The sequence below is a fragment of the Hemitrygon akajei genome, chromosome 7, assembly GCF_048418815.1.
Source record: "Hemitrygon akajei chromosome 7, sHemAka1.3, whole genome shotgun sequence".
Classification (NCBI taxonomy): Eukaryota; Metazoa; Chordata; class Chondrichthyes; order Myliobatiformes; family Dasyatidae; genus Hemitrygon; species Hemitrygon akajei.
Window position 1 is genome coordinate 69,868,130 of NC_133130.1, and position 15,350 is coordinate 69,883,479.

General features: G+C 38.1%; 2 protein-coding genes across 3 annotated transcripts in view; one reads left to right on the forward strand and one right to left on the reverse strand.

Moving 5' to 3' along the window:
* Window positions 1-317: 317 nt before the first annotated feature.
* tmem242 (transmembrane protein 242) lies at window positions 318-8,568 on the reverse strand. 2 transcript variants are annotated; one of them, XM_073051142.1, is made up of 5 exons: window positions 8,429-8,568; window positions 7,714-7,843; window positions 6,366-6,466; window positions 3,973-4,110; window positions 318-607 (listed from the first exon to the last, which is right to left on the reverse strand). In XM_073051142.1, exons 2-5 carry the CDS (start codon window positions 7,841-7,843, stop codon window positions 497-499), a joined length of 480 nt encoding a protein of 159 aa, XP_072907243.1. In that variant the 5' UTR covers window positions 8,429-8,568; the 3' UTR covers window positions 318-496. The 2 variants fall into 2 exon arrangements, with proteins under 2 accessions (XP_072907243.1, XP_072907242.1); XM_073051141.1 differs by lacking the exon at window positions 8,429-8,568 and adding an exon at window positions 7,979-8,049.
* Window positions 8,569-9,190: 622 nt separating this feature from the next.
* The window catches only part of zdhhc14 (zDHHC palmitoyltransferase 14), a 117,896-nt gene continuing 111,736 nt past the window's right edge, over window positions 9,191-15,350 (forward strand). Inside the window, exon 1 of the mRNA XM_073051143.1 lies at window positions 9,191-9,644. Within this exon, the coding sequence (XP_072907244.1) occupies window positions 9,418-9,644 (227 nt within the window). The 5' untranslated portion in view covers window positions 9,191-9,417. The remainder of the gene's footprint in view (window positions 9,645-15,350) is intronic.

Consider the following 15,350-nt stretch of genomic DNA (forward strand, 5'->3'; position numbering starts at 1 on the left):
GTGTAAAGCTCCTAATGGGTAAAGCTACCATATGCTGTAATATTTAAATTCAGATGAGGAAGATCTCAGAGTAGTTCTCATTCACTTGTATACTTTCTACTTAAAGTGGGAGGTGTTGTCCTAAGACTGGCCACTTTCCACAGCATGCTGAGAATAGGAAAGGGGGAAAAGATAACACTGAGCAATATGCTTATCAGTAACTCCTGCTGTAAAGTGTGCACATGGAAATCACCAATCAATGAACAGTTGTGGAGATGTCCCTTTCACAGGAATAAGTTGCTGGCTTCAAAATAGGTGTGAAATTTTCAACAAGGAAATGTTATTTATAGGATTTTATTCTTCAAAATATCTGTACAGCATTCAAACCATTCAAATAACAATACATTTTAAATAGCACAATAAAGTTCCTTAATTTACAAAAGGTGCAATTGCTAATTTTTGTTTAATTGGCCAGACACTAAGATCACATTTATTGTTCTGTTTAATCAGCATCTTCTCATTTTGACTTGAACAGGTTTTCCCAGCTAAATGGCTCTGCTACCTCCATGTCTGTGCTTTTTGGAATTTCAGGGAGTATCGCTTGGATCTTTTCTCTGAATTCTGTTAGCTGCAGGTGTTGGGGGAAAAAAGAGAATCAGAATCAGGTTTATTATCACCGGCATGTGATGTGAAATTTGTTAACATATAACAGATTATTAACCATGGTACAATTTTAAGGAACTTTTTATTGAATGTCATTTTGCTTTGTTAAATTTATTCAGCTTGGATTTCTGAATTAAGTAGTCTTAATTTTTGCAAATACTTGAAATATACAGTATTTGGTTGAGAAAAGTTTTGAATCATTCCCTTTGTGGTTATATTTCAAAATGGCTCAGAATTTGTTTCTTCTTATCCACTTCTTGGCATTATTTAATATTTCATCAAGAGTCTTGGACAAAATTGATTCTGAATATCTTATATGATTATAAATTATGAACAACAATATTGGACCCTAACTTATTCAGATACTATAAATAAATTCTCACAATATTGGTGCATGACTAGCTCACTCCAATTCAACCAATGAAATTCTTAATGATAATTGACAACCCTAATTCAAGCCAATTAAATAGAAAAACAGTAATTTCATGATTGACTTCTTCCTGAGAAAAAGGCCAGACTTTGCTTAAAAATATTCCCCAACAAATTAACATGTTTTCTAGATCATGCTACAAGGTACTTTTTCACATGCACTTGGATTGATAAAATTGAATAAAATTCAAGATCGGAATCAGGTTTATTATCACCGGCATGTGACATGAAATTTGTTAACTTAGCAGCAGTAGTTCAATGCAATAAATACAGAAAAAAATGACAAAGAATAATAATAAGTAAATCAATTACTATATGTATACTGAATAGATTTAAAAAATGCAAAAAACAGAAATACTGTATATTTAAAAAAAGAGGTCGTGTCCAAGGATTCAATGTCCATTTAGGAATTGAAGGCAGAGGGGAAGAAGCTGTTCCTGAATCACTGAGTGTGTGCCTTCAGGCTTCTGTACCTCCTCCCTGATGGTAACAGTGAGAAAAGGGCATGCCTATATTTAACAAGAAATTACCCTGAGATCTATTTTATTGACAACCAAATGATTTTTTTGATCCAATCTTGATTGGAATAAATTTTTACTTGATTTCAAAACTGCCAATCTGATCTGGCAGTGCAATATTGGATATTATAGAATTCCCAGCAAGGTACTTCTAGAAAGGTGGTGAACCTGAGGGAAGAGCGAGCAAAAATTTTGAATGCAATGTCTGACGGATATTTTATTTGACACTTAAGGGCTTTTAACTAATTTATTTGATGTGTAACCTGAACCAGATCTGTGACTACAAAACTAACTCTTGGATGACTGATGGCTCAGTTTTGCCTGTTGTTGCAAACGTTGTCATAACATGTAACATGCTGTTACATCAGCTAGATATCGTATGTAATCAAGTATTATACAGTATGTGATTATAAACATACTGCATTTTCCAAAAAACTTCATACGATTTGCAATTCTTTTTCCCATTGCAGATAAGCAGCATACCCCTTCACCTCATTTTCAGGTTTACAATTATATACTTTGAAATAATTTGTCAAAGAATCTATTTGATTTACCTTCCCCCCCCCCCCCCCCCATCCCCTTCAAGGAGTATCACAATACCAATAGTGAGGATAGTTAGCCATTTTAGGAAAGACCAGGTTTTATCTCAGATGGACAAGAGGTGAATCCAAGAATCAGAGCACTGAATTCTTTTTCCTCTGAACTAAAGATTTATGCATAATCTCACAATTGAATTTTTAAAACAATTTTCTCTCTAAAAATAACAATCTTGCATCACCAAGACCAAAGAGAGTAAAGTAGTTACTCTGCTATTTCCCAATACGCTTCAGAGCTTGACATTATTCGTCAGGGAATTGGTTTTATCAGTGAGGGAGGTCATTGCTTAGCATGGAATGATTAATAAGATAGTTAATGGATTTCTAGATAAGAAGGTTACTAATCTGTTAATTTCTGTAATGAAAACAACTGCAAAACAATTGCTAACTCGCCACAATGAATCGTCAAGAATAGAAGGAATGCCTTCATTGACTTGAAACTCATAGGTCTTAAAAGTTTTCTACACAAATCTTAAAGACAAGAATTAACCAATTACCGTTCCTCTACCCAGAATGAAAACAAGTAGTGTTTATTCTCTGTAAGACTGTTGCTTCAGGGATTGAATGTCAAGGTTGTCAAATTCAGTAAAGGTCATTTGAAACCAAGAAAATTATGGCAATTTTAAAAACCTTACATGTCAAGTCCTATAAATATCAATGGTACTGCAGTGAACACACACAAAATGATGGAGGAACTCAGCAGGTCAGGCTGCATCCGTGGAAAAGAGTAAACAGTCAACCTTTTGGGCTGAGATACTTCATCAGCTGATGAAGGGTCTCGACCCAAACTGTCAACTGTTCATTCTTTTCCAAGGATGCTGCCTGGCCTGCTGAGTTCCTCCAGCACTTTGTGTGTGTGGCTTGGATTTCCAACATCTGCAGATTTTTTCTTGTTATTTCACATGATAAATGGGCCCATCCAAGTGGTCCAACTAATGTGTTAAATGATTTCAAGGTTGATTTTAAAGAATTCTTCACTTATAATAAATCATTCTTCCATATGAGAAGAATTCCTAAATCTGTATTTTACTGGCTTGACCCTGTATCCTACTATTAAGATTCCGAACATTTTACTTTCATCTTGTGACAGGTTGTAAGAATGATTCTGGCAATCTCTGGAAGTTCAGTTGAGTTTCATTTAATTTGACGAGATCTGCTCACTGTAAAATCCCAGGTCCTGTTCCTGTCCTACAGTCAAACACTGAATGCTTAAGTAAGGAAGATTGCAATGAGTGCTGTAATGAGATTTAATGGGGCAGCCTATTAGCCGTATAATTACAATGCATGTTTCCCCATATGGGACTGTTGGCAATCATATTGCACATTCCTTTTTCCTTTCAGCAGCAGTCATCCCTGACTATGCCATGCTCCTAAAAGTTTGATTCTTGCTCCTGCAACTTAACAGGGGAAAGATTTGTTGCTCTGGGCAGAGTTTGAAACTCAAGATCCCAGCTATTCTTGAAAGAATCACTCAGGGCAAGTTCTAATCATTGTCAAATAATCAGAGATTTGGCAAAATCCAGACTATTGGTCCTTTATTTGATTAGCATTAAAATTTTCTTAATTTCTGTGCCCAGGCATGGAAAACAGAGCCAAACTGGATTTTGATCTACCCTTGAACAATAGAACCATAATAGCATAGAATACTCAGAAACTGCAGATGGTGGAATCCGAAGCAAAAAAAAACTGTTGAAGGAACTCAGCAAGTCAGGCAGCATGTGTGGAAGGGAAATGGACAGATGACAATTTGGATGCTTCTGGTAAGTTGAAAGAAATTAGTTACTTACACTGTGTGCTCCTACAGCCTTCCAAATGGTTAGGCTAAGCAAACCAACCCCGCACCATGCGTACAGAGAGCCCCAACCCAAGGCTCTCAAAGCAAGTGAAGCACCGCTCTCAGGAACTGCAATGGTGGCAGTCATACCCTAGAATGTAAGGGGAAAAACATCAAAGGCTTCCACTTGCTTTCTACCTCAAAATATTTTGCATCTAGTGAACTACTTTGATAACTTACTGCATATGGGAACAGAATAAAAGATCAAATCAGTCAACTAGAATCAAACTTGCAAGGTTTCCTCCAATTAACTGACTTTTTTTCCCCCAATTATGTCAACTTAATGGTCATATCATTAAACTTCAACTTATACCATTTGAGAACAGGTAATTAAAGTAGGAAAATCTCTTAGAAAAAGATTTTTTTTTTTTAAAGTGCCAAGTTAATTCAAGACTTCTGGAGGCGAGGGTGCAAGTCTTGAAAAGGAGGAGATGGTATTTCTCTGTGGTAAGAATAGACTGAAATTTTGGTCTTCCAAAGTAGTCATTATAGGAACTCTTTGCACATGCTCAAATCCTCTTGAGTTTCCAACATTTTCTAGTTCTGATGAAAGTCCATTGATTTGAAACATTTAACAGAAAATAGTGCGCAGTTTTAATCACTGAGTAAGTAATGATGAGCTCAAACACTGAAGGCTCTACATAGATAAACAATGAGGCTGGTGTCCAATATCAGAGTCATGGGGTAAGATTGGAGAAGTCATGCCTTTGAAAAATTTCAATGGCGCTGACTGACCTTCCATTGAATTGTATAAGATATTAAAGTTATGTCACATAAATCTGTAAAATAACAAGAATAGGACAAAAACAGATTTGCAATAAATGTCAAATTCAAGGCCCTTAAAATGAGTTCCTAAAAAGAGATAACCATAAAAACCTCATGAAAATACAGGAATTAATTTTAAAACATTATCTTGTAGTGGAGTCCAGTATTTGGACAAGATATTATGAGGCACACTGAAAACATTTGTGATGTGCACACTGTTTAAGATGCACTTGCTAACCAGCTGGATAAAACAGATATTTGACTGGTAATTTTTGAACTTTAAAATCATACAAACTTCACAATACTCTACTTCCACCTACTTAGAAGTTTCATGTATTACACAGAACTCCTTCATATGACATGGCATGTGATCATTCTAAACAGCAGCTTTGAAAATTAAAATTATACATCAACAGAATAAACAGTAAAAAGCTGATGTTCTGATCATACTATAAAAATAGGTTTACCTTACACAAGTGTTACATCCTGCAACTTTTTAGGAGAAAAAAAGTGAAAATTGTATGATTGCATTCATCTGGTAATATCTGAATTTTACTACATACCAGCTGCACCACTGTGCTTAATGTAAGTAAGTAGTTTCAATTATGGCAATGTTGAATTTAAGCAAGAAAATGTTTCAGAGTTTTCAAGTTTGCTCAAAGCAATTCTTATTGGGCATACTTAGTTTTGTTATAACATAATTAGTACAAAATATATTTTTTTCTTTAAAACGGTTCTTCTTTCCTGCCACATTGAAAAGCCTGTTAAAGGCAATTTCTTATAATATTTCAAAGTCAATTTGTTTTCTTCAGTAAAAGGGTGAAGTTGCAAATTTTTATTGCACTCCATAAAATAAACTCAAATGTAAAATGGAGAGTACAGAACAATACAAAATGTTTGTTGAGACAGAAACAAAAATGCAAAATGAAATTTCATAATACTTGCATGGAATATGAATTATAAATTTAGACCGTATAAAAAGTTACAAAACATAATGAATCATGACATTGCATATTGTTAATGAATGCCACATATTGAGCTTTTGCTGCAAATTAAAGTGCCCATTTTCTGTCCTGTGTTCTTTGTTAAAAATGGAATGTGAATTGTACAAATTTAAATTTGTTGTGCTTCAAAGAGATCGCCCAACAGTAACTGGAAGATCTCATGCAAGCATACACTTCAACAGGATAGTGATTATGTTACCAGATAAGCAATGTTCAGTAACTGGGGAATTTTAAATTTGGTAAAGTAAATATTTAAAAAAATATATTATTTGTGATGGTGACATAAACTGCCAATTTTGGATTTGGTTTTATCTTCCAATAAAACGGCATATTTTCTTTGAATATAAAAGCAAAACAAAATTTTGCAGATTATGAAAATTCAAAAAAAATCACTAAGCAGTAGAAACCAGCTGTCTACTTCTGGAGCTAGAGAAACAAATCTAAACCTGCTTATTATTGTAAAGCTGTACTAGCTTAGTGAAAACTCAATGAACTGAATTACTGTTAGATCAATAATATTGATTTACTAATGGTAGAATGTTAAGTATTAAATACAGTGACTTGCCATTGCACCTACCTTATTAAACCATCCAGGACTTTTCTTTTTTGCCATCGCAAGTGTTGTGCCAAAACCAGCTAGCATTCCTGCTGTAGCCACAGAACCAAGGAACAAACCACCTGACAAAATGTCAGAAAATACTAAAGTCCATTTTCAAATACATTGTAAAGTAGTCAATAGATGGAAAAGTTTTAAGTATCTACAGTGTACAAACATCATTGACTAACAATAACATATGAAACACGAGTGATATTAGAGTTAACAATCATTTGTATAACTGGGAGAGCAGACATTGATTGCTTGTAACTTGTGTCACTCTCAAATTCCAGCAAACTTTGTGTGTTCTGGATAACCATGTGGCTGCAGGATGAGTTTCCAATTGTTCAAACTCAATTTTGGGGCGTCAAGATATGCGGGAAGCAGGAAATCTCTTGTCAAATGTAAAACTTCATGTCATAGGTCAGTGATAACAATTCTGATTCTGAATGTGGATCCCAGGAGATAGTAAGTAACCTGTAGTTTGAATCTGACAGACTGCCCGTACAGGGGAATAAAAATGAGGCCAGTAGTACAGGAATCTTTGCAGCAGTATGATACTCTCAGGCTAGGTTTAGGTGCTGAGTGACAGTATCTGAGAATGCAAAACAAGTATGTCCATAGCATCACTGGGCCAAGTAATATCTGGATGAAGACAGCAAAAAAATTTGAATTCCAGTGATAAAAGATCGTGCAATTTAAAACCAGTTTCTACAACTACTCACTCAAGTCTAAAAGGTATCATATAATTAGTGCAGAACATTTTGGAACAGGGAGGAAAAGGAATCAAAAGAGCCAAAAGTGTCTGTCCACAGAGAAATCAATGATTTGAGTTCAAACAGGGTTGAGATCCTAATCCATGTTTCAGGAGAGAAGGAAAATTATAGGTCCTGAAAATGTCAAGTGACTAGAATTAAATCTTTTCATAAAAATCATGTTTACAATACTGATGAGAAATGTAGAACGAGTGTATGATAACAAAATAACAAGTCAATAGAACTTAAGCTAAAGGATCTCGTGAACTCAACAGATTTAAGAGCAGCACAAACAAAATGCAGGACAAACTCAGTAGGTAAGGGAACATTAATGGAAGAGGATGAACAGTCGACGATTCGGACCGAGACCAGTTCTAATGAAAGGTCTTGGCTGGACACGTCGACCATTGATGCTGCCCAACTCGCTGAGTTCCTCCATCTAGCATTTTTGTGTGTTGCTCCGGATTTCCAGCATCTGCAGAATCTTTTGTGTTTATGTAAAGAGAAGTAAGATTTTCTTCGGAGGCACGAGTAATGGGCTTTCTCGGTATCACTGTTTAGAAGATGAGAGTTACCTTTAATCATTTGCACTTTACTTTCGGCACTGCAGCCGAATGACTCGTTTAGGGCCTGCACTTCAGGTTTTCTGGTAACACATTCGCCTTGCACCTCTCCAGGGCAGAACGTCTTTTTCTGAGTTTCCATCTATAAATCGGAATCGAATAAAAACTATTTATGCATTCAGTTTGCAATAAAATCCATGCATCTGGTCCAGCAAGGTTCAGTTCGTTTCCCTCTAGACAACCACAGCCGAGTCCGGCTTCGTTCTTCAGGACTCACCGCCGCTGTCCCCGTCCATTGCGATCCCGGGCAAACGGAGCGGAAGACGCCGTGATTGACAGCTGCTGGGAACCCGCCCACCCCGACCCAGAAGAGCGAGAACGCAGGCGGAAATCAGCCCGACGTTCCCAACCTTTGTGAATCCGCGCACTGCATCATGGTACAGGTAGTTTTCACAGGCCTTCAGCGTCAGACGACTCGCATGCCCAGAGACTACAACTCCCAGAATGCAGTGTATGCCCCATTCTCCGACCCTCGTCCGTGTTGTTTTTGAGGAAGCAACGCAGCCTTTGCCCCCCCCCCCCCAAACACCCCCGGGTTGCACAGTCGGAGCGGAGTGGTGGCAGTGGGCGTCCCCCCCCCGGTTTGTTATTTAAATCGTTATTTTCTCACAGGAAGTGTCGAGGGCAGACGGAGTTTCCGCCGTATCCCTTTGTTTCGATTGGTTACCTGCTGAACGTTTTCAATTGAGGCGTTATTTGGAGATTCCCATTCCTGGGGTCAGGGTTGTGTCAGCCGTGGACGGGAGGCATCCCCGGGCAGGGTAGCAACGGAGAGCGGCGGCGGTGGCTAGAGCAAGGCGCTGCCCGCTGTTATCTGAGTGTCTCCAGTCCGCAGCACTCGTCTCCAGAAGCCATCTTTCGGTGCTCAGATTTTCCGCCTGGAAATGTGGAGACTAACTGGGAACAAACCCGGCTGAACCCTATCTCGTTGATTCATTTTTGTTGTTGCTCGTAGTAATACTTGTCTTCGTTCGCTGCGGGCACCTTAAGTTCAAAGGCGAGGGAGTGCCTGTTGGCGAGAAGAAGCGAGTCCGGATCCTCTAGGCTTCACACGCATGGATATCGAATTGTGAAGGGTCTCTTCAAACAGCCAGATTATCTGTTAACATCGAGGAAGGTGGTTCAATCCCCAGGGACTCGTGATTGCGAGGATTTCCTCAATTGTTTATTCCATGAGGAACTTGCTTTTTTTTTAGCGGACAGGTGTGATTCTGAGTATTTTCCCAATAGATCACTTTCGGAAGATTAGGGCGATTTCAAGCGAGAATTTTGTAAATGTTCATAGAAATTATTGTTTCAGGAAGAAAATTGGTGATTTCAAATGGTACTTGGCTCGGGCGCGTCACCCATTGCAAGATTTAGTTTCTTGTAACTGTCGTTTGGAGTGTCAGGAAAAGGAAACGTGGCTGTTTTGAACAAAAATCATCCGAATCGTACTTGCAATGAGGAGCAGAAGGTGTGACAGAAGATGAGCAAATACGGTCATAGAAAATTACTGGATATTTAAAAAAAACATGACTGTCCATATCGTTACACAATGTGAAGCAAACCCCATACGTACAAGGCTGGGATGCTTTTGTGTTTTTTCTACAGCTATCCCGACATCCGCATGATTTTAGCGATTGTCCTGAAGTGAGAATATAACACCGCGCGTTGATGCCGTCCCCAATGAAACAGTGCGAATATAGTCAGATTGCCACTCAGAGCTCGTCTCCTATGGAGTCTCCTAAGAAGAAGAAAATTCCGCGGAGGAAATGGGAAGTCTTCCCAGGGAGAAATAAATTTTACTGCGATGGCAGAATCATGATGGCCAGTCAAACGGGGGTTTTCTATCTCACACTTGTATTGATCGTGGTCACCAGTGGGTTCTTTTTTGCGTTCGAGTAAGTAATGTTGATTCGTAAAGTTTTGCGTGTTTGAATTCTGTGTAAGATGCGGAGCTGATGCCAGTATTTTAACTGATTTCTATTGTAAATGTATCGGTTAGACAAGTACAGTATTGCGAAAGCAGGTTGGGGCGAATACATTGAAACCTGCATTTGCGCATTACATGCTTCAACGTGAGAAGAGTGTGTTTTCTGCTAACTAGTAGATTAGAGGTATTTCACCCCCAACATTTTTTTCTCCTGCATCTTCATGTTCAAAACTAAAACTTCCCCAGTTTTGTGTATTTTAAATCCGCAGCACTCGCAATTTTTAGGATGAATTTCAAATTTCCTTAGAGGCATCTGATTAATGAGTTTCATTTTCAAAATGATATTGCAACTCAATCTCCAGATGGAACTTAGAAAACGAAACAGGAGTTGCCAACTCTTCCGTCCATTAGTTCCTGGCTGATATATCTCAGTACTACTTTCTAACAAAGCACTAACAATATTCATCAGTTTCCTTGATATCCCACAAAAATGTATAAAACATCTTAGCAGCTGAGTCTCCATAGCCTTGGAGAAAAAAGTTAAAAATGAGCTGTGCTCTGAATGTAGAATTTTTTCCTTATCGTTAGTTGAAGAGTAGCGTGTTGCTAATTAGCCTTTATTTCGGAGTGGATACAAGGAAAACACTGGGAACCTTGTAAGCCCAGCATCTGTGGTAGGTGTTACTAGAGGGGTTCTGAAGGATAGGATATACAACCATTTGGAAAACCGGGTTGATTAGGCATAGGCAGAACATCTTTATGGTTGGGGATTGTGTCATGAATCTGATTGAACTTTTTTGAAGAAGTAAGAAAGAAGGTCAATGGGGGCAACATTTTAGGTGTGGTCTATGTGAAATTCAGTACAGTTTGATATGGCTGCCCCAATGGGAAGTATGGAATAGCTCTCCTTGGATTCTAGCCATTTGGGCCCAGAATTTAATGGAATCTCTGTCTATGGATGGTTGGGCTGAAGAGCTTGTTTGTGTGTAATCGGAGCACCAGTTTCTGCAGGTGCTCTTATTGGGTGAAATAAAAATGTCATGGAGAAGTGTGCAGGTGATTGGTGTTTGGGGGTGAGGGCGTTATTGATTCCAAAATGGGAAGAATAAAATAAAATAACACCAGAAGGGCATATGTACAAAATTAAGGGAGAGAAGTTTAGGGGAGACATCAGGGGTAAGTTTTTTACACAGAGCGTTGTGAGTGCCTGGAATGACTTGCCAGGGATGGTGGTGGAGACTAAAACATTAGGGGTATTTAAGAGCCTCTTGGACAGGCACATGGATGAAAGAAAAATGGAAGGTTATGGGGTAGTGTGGGTTTAGTACTTCTAAGGATTATATGGGTCGGCACAACATGGAGGGCTGAAGGGCCTGTACTGTGCTGTTGTGTTCTATGGTTCTATTAGTGGTAAATTCATGTAAATGATTAGTGATGGTTGGCAAGGACTCGGTGGCTGAAGATACTGTTTCTGTTGTAAGAGCACCTCTCAGTCTCCCAGCTTTCCTGAGCAATTTCCCCATTCCAGGCATTAATCTGATGAATTTACATTGAAGTCCCTAAATTGTAAGAATTTCCTTTTTTGTAAGTAGGTAGACCAGGACCATACACATGATTCCATGGGTCTTTGCAAAAGCAAAGACATTTAGGCAATTACAATCAAATCCCTTTGCATTCAGGGCCAATCTATTATTTGCTTTCCTGATCTGGTTAATTTCAAGTCATTCTTGTGAAATGACACCAATTTCCCTTAGGTCACCAAAACTTTGTATTCTTTTGGCATTCAAAAAAAAGTGCTGTTTTTCTATCAAAGTCCAAAAGCATAACGTGTACTGGTTCCTTTTATCTCTTTGCAGTCTTAGAAATCTCCAACACATTTATCAAATGCAATTTCTCTTTTTACTAGTGATAGTGTCACAGCTGCTGAGGTGACGTGGGTTCAATCCTGCCCTCAGGAGTTGTCTATATGGAATTGGTCTATTCTCCTTGTTATTACGCAAATTTCTTTCTGCATCCCAAAGGCATGCAGGTTTGTAAGTTTATTGACCACTGTAAGTTGTTCCTAGTGTTTAGGAAAATGGTAGCAAGATGAAGAAGTTTAGAGACATGTAGGCAGAATAAAATGGGATTAATGGGGTTGGGTGCTTGATAGTTATTAAAGATTGTGTCTGCCATGGAACCCATTTTTTGTGCTGTTCGACTTTGATCCATGCTGCCTTGATGCAATCCTATTTATTATTTCTATGTGCCTTGCTGAACTGTCCTTTAAAACAGATCAAAGCATATTCCTGACTTCTCATGCTAGGCTGACTTCATTTAATCTTTCCTTCTTGATAGTGGGTTACCTGCCAATTATGGGAACTGTTCCAGAACTTGACATTTTAAAATGCATCGGCTAGTTCCTCAACAAACTCAAAAGCTGCCACCTTTCGAAACATTGGGATGCAGATCAGAGGATTTTGATTTTTTTTTTCTCTGTGACCCGGTATCTTCTCCAATATAGTTCATTGATTCTCTCAAGACCTGTTGTTTTTTTTCCCATTTTTGGGATAATATTTGTTCCAACAATATCTGTTGAAATTTTCTCCCATTGCTTTATTTCCTTGTATAGGTTTTCCTGTGTCATTCTGACAGTCAACAGTAACATTTGCTGGTTGTTTCATTTCTGTCTGTATTAAAAGCTTTTATGATTTTTGTCTTTCTGGCACACTCAATGTTTTAGGAACAGCTTCTTCCTCTCTGCCATCAGATTTCTGAGCAAATCATGAACACTACATCACATTTTGCTCTTTTTGCATTAATTTATTTTTTAATATTTTTGTAACTTATCATAATTTTAATGTATTGCTGCTCTAAAACAACATATTTCATGAAATATGTCAGTGATAATAAACCTGATTTTGATTCTGATTTTGCCCCGTGTTGTTTCTCTTCCATCTAGATTCTACTTGCTGATTTTTCAGAACTAAGATCCTTCCTTCCCATTGCCATTAATGCACTCTTCATTGTCAGTGTTATTCATTTTCTTTTTCCACTTTACCTATCTCCTCTGAAAGTTAACAATTCTGCAATTTTTAAATTCCAATCTTGGTCTCTCCAATATCTAATAGATTGCATCTAACACCATCAGATGTTATGAGCATTTTGTGCATCCACTAAAACATCAGGAATCTTGTCTTTTGCATTTTCCTTCTAAGAGCGTACTTCCAATTAATTTTTTTCTCTGTGTCTTTCTAACACTAGAATGTTCTCACCTGTTTTCTGCCCTGCCTTATCAACTTCCTAAATTTCTATTAATCTGAAATGAGACTCTTTCTCCCCCCCCCCCAACCTTCTAACACAGTGCCATAATTTGGTGTGAAAGCAACAGAAATAATATTTTTCAAGATAATTTATGGGAAGTGCAGTATCAAGTGTATGGGGTGGGTGATATGTAGTTGAATTTGTAAAACCGCTGGTCTCCTCTAACTGCAAATTCTAATGCATTTTGATCATGAATCAATGTTACTGTACATGTGTAATGGAATGAAACTCAGTTGGTCTTGTCATGTTGATTCCTGTCTAAGTGCTGAATTCATGTTTTGAAAGCTTTAATTACTGAAAGACAATTTTGGACAATTGAATGTCAACAGTTGCAAGTGTGGATTTTCATTTCTTCAGCCTAATTCATACAATATGTAAAAGTATAATATTAACTCTTTCATTTTTTGGTCCAAAAGTAATTTTCTTTCACTATGCCTTTCAATTGCTTTCGTATCACTCTTAGTTATTTTAACTTATCGGTTGTTAGTTATTGTCACTCTTTCAAAGTTGAACCTCTGAATGTAACTAATAACATAACTTCAGGAAGTGTAAAATGATTCCCAATTCACTAAGATCCCAGATGCCTAATTTCTTTCAGCAAATATTATGTAAAAAGTTCAAAACTAAATTTACAATGCCTGCCATAACAAGCAGAAATTACAGTTTGATGCTTTTTATTAGAAGAATTTTTTCCCCCTTCTTAGCAACTATCCATTGTGTTTCTGATGTCACAGAGCTTTTTACCTGATTCTGGGAATATGTACCACTACCCTACTCCTCAACCAAGTGAGGAGGTAGTTGGAATGGAATTTTAGAAATTGTTATGTCCTTGTGAAAATTGGCCTGCTTGAACCTTTAACTTTTGTCATCACCTCGTTGTTGTCAGTGCACTGCTCTCTACCTTCTCTGCACCAATACCCAACTTCCCCATCAAACCCACAGACAAAAGGCAGTGCTGTTGTAGTCTGGTGGACTAAACTCTATTTTGCAGAGGCCAGTTTGGCAGCTCTTGAAGATTTCCTCTTGCCTATCGCTGGACCAGGACCTAATCATTGGATCATCAGACAACTGTTTCCTGTATTATCAACAGCCTCATCACTTCCAGAGATCTCCCCTTCACAGCCTCCAACCTCATTACTGTCCAACCCTGCACTGCTTGTTTCTAATAATTCACAAACCAAATTGCCCTGGTAGGTCCATTGTTTCTGCTTGTTCCCTTACTACTGAAGTTCTCTTCTCTTATCTTGACTCTATTTTGTTCCCTTGGTCTAGTCCCTTCGTACCTACATCCATGACATCTCACATGCTCTCCACTACTTCAATTTCCTGGTCTTTGCTACTTCATTTTCATGTTGGATGTTTAGTCTTGTACATTTTGATTACCCATCAGAAAGGCTTCAAAGCACTGTATTTTGGCAAAGAGACCCAACTAATTCCTCTTCAATGTACAGATTTTGTTCTTGCCCACAAAACTTTTCTTTTGACTCTTTCCACTTTCTCTACTCTACTCAAGTTATCTCTCCTGAATTCCACACACTGGGGCCATAAGGTCAAGAAGTATGGGTCCAACTGTGCCATGACTGAACTTGGTTCCTAATTTTTACTAACCAGTTGGTGTCAGGTTTATTTGTTAAATTAATTCAGTGGAGCAATTATGACATAACCAAATGATATGCTCAGCCATTTCAAAGGAGAGTTGAAAGTCATTGCTTTGAGGCTGGAGTCATGTACAGTTGAACTAGAAAGTTTAGACCATAAGATATAGGAGCAGACTTAGGCCATTTCATCATGGCTGACCCAATTTTCCTCTCAGGCCCAATTTCCTGCCTTCTTCCTGTATCCCTTCATGCCCTGACCAATCAAAAATCTGTAACCTCTGCCTTAAATATACATAAAGAATTCTACAGATTCAACACTCTCTGGCGAAAGAAATTCTTCCCCATCTCCGTTCTAAAAAGACGCTCTCTATTCTGAGGTTGTGTCCTCTGGTCTTGGACTCTCCCACCATAGGAAACATCCTCTCCACATCCACTCTATCAAGGCCTTTCACCATTTGATAGGTTTCAATAAGGTCACTGCTCATTCATCTGAATTCCAGTGAATACAGGCCCACAGCCATCAACGCTGTTCATATGACAAGCCATTCATTCCCGGAATCATTTTTGTGAACCTCCTTTGAACCCTCTCCAGTGTCAACATACCCTTTCTAAGTTAAGGGGCCCAAAACTGCTCACAATACTCCAATTAAGGCCTCACCAGCACTTTATAAAATCTCAACTTTACATCTTTGCTTTTATATTCTAGTCCTCTTGAAATGAATGCTAACAGCATGTTTGCCGCCTTCACCACAGATTCACCCTACAAATTAACC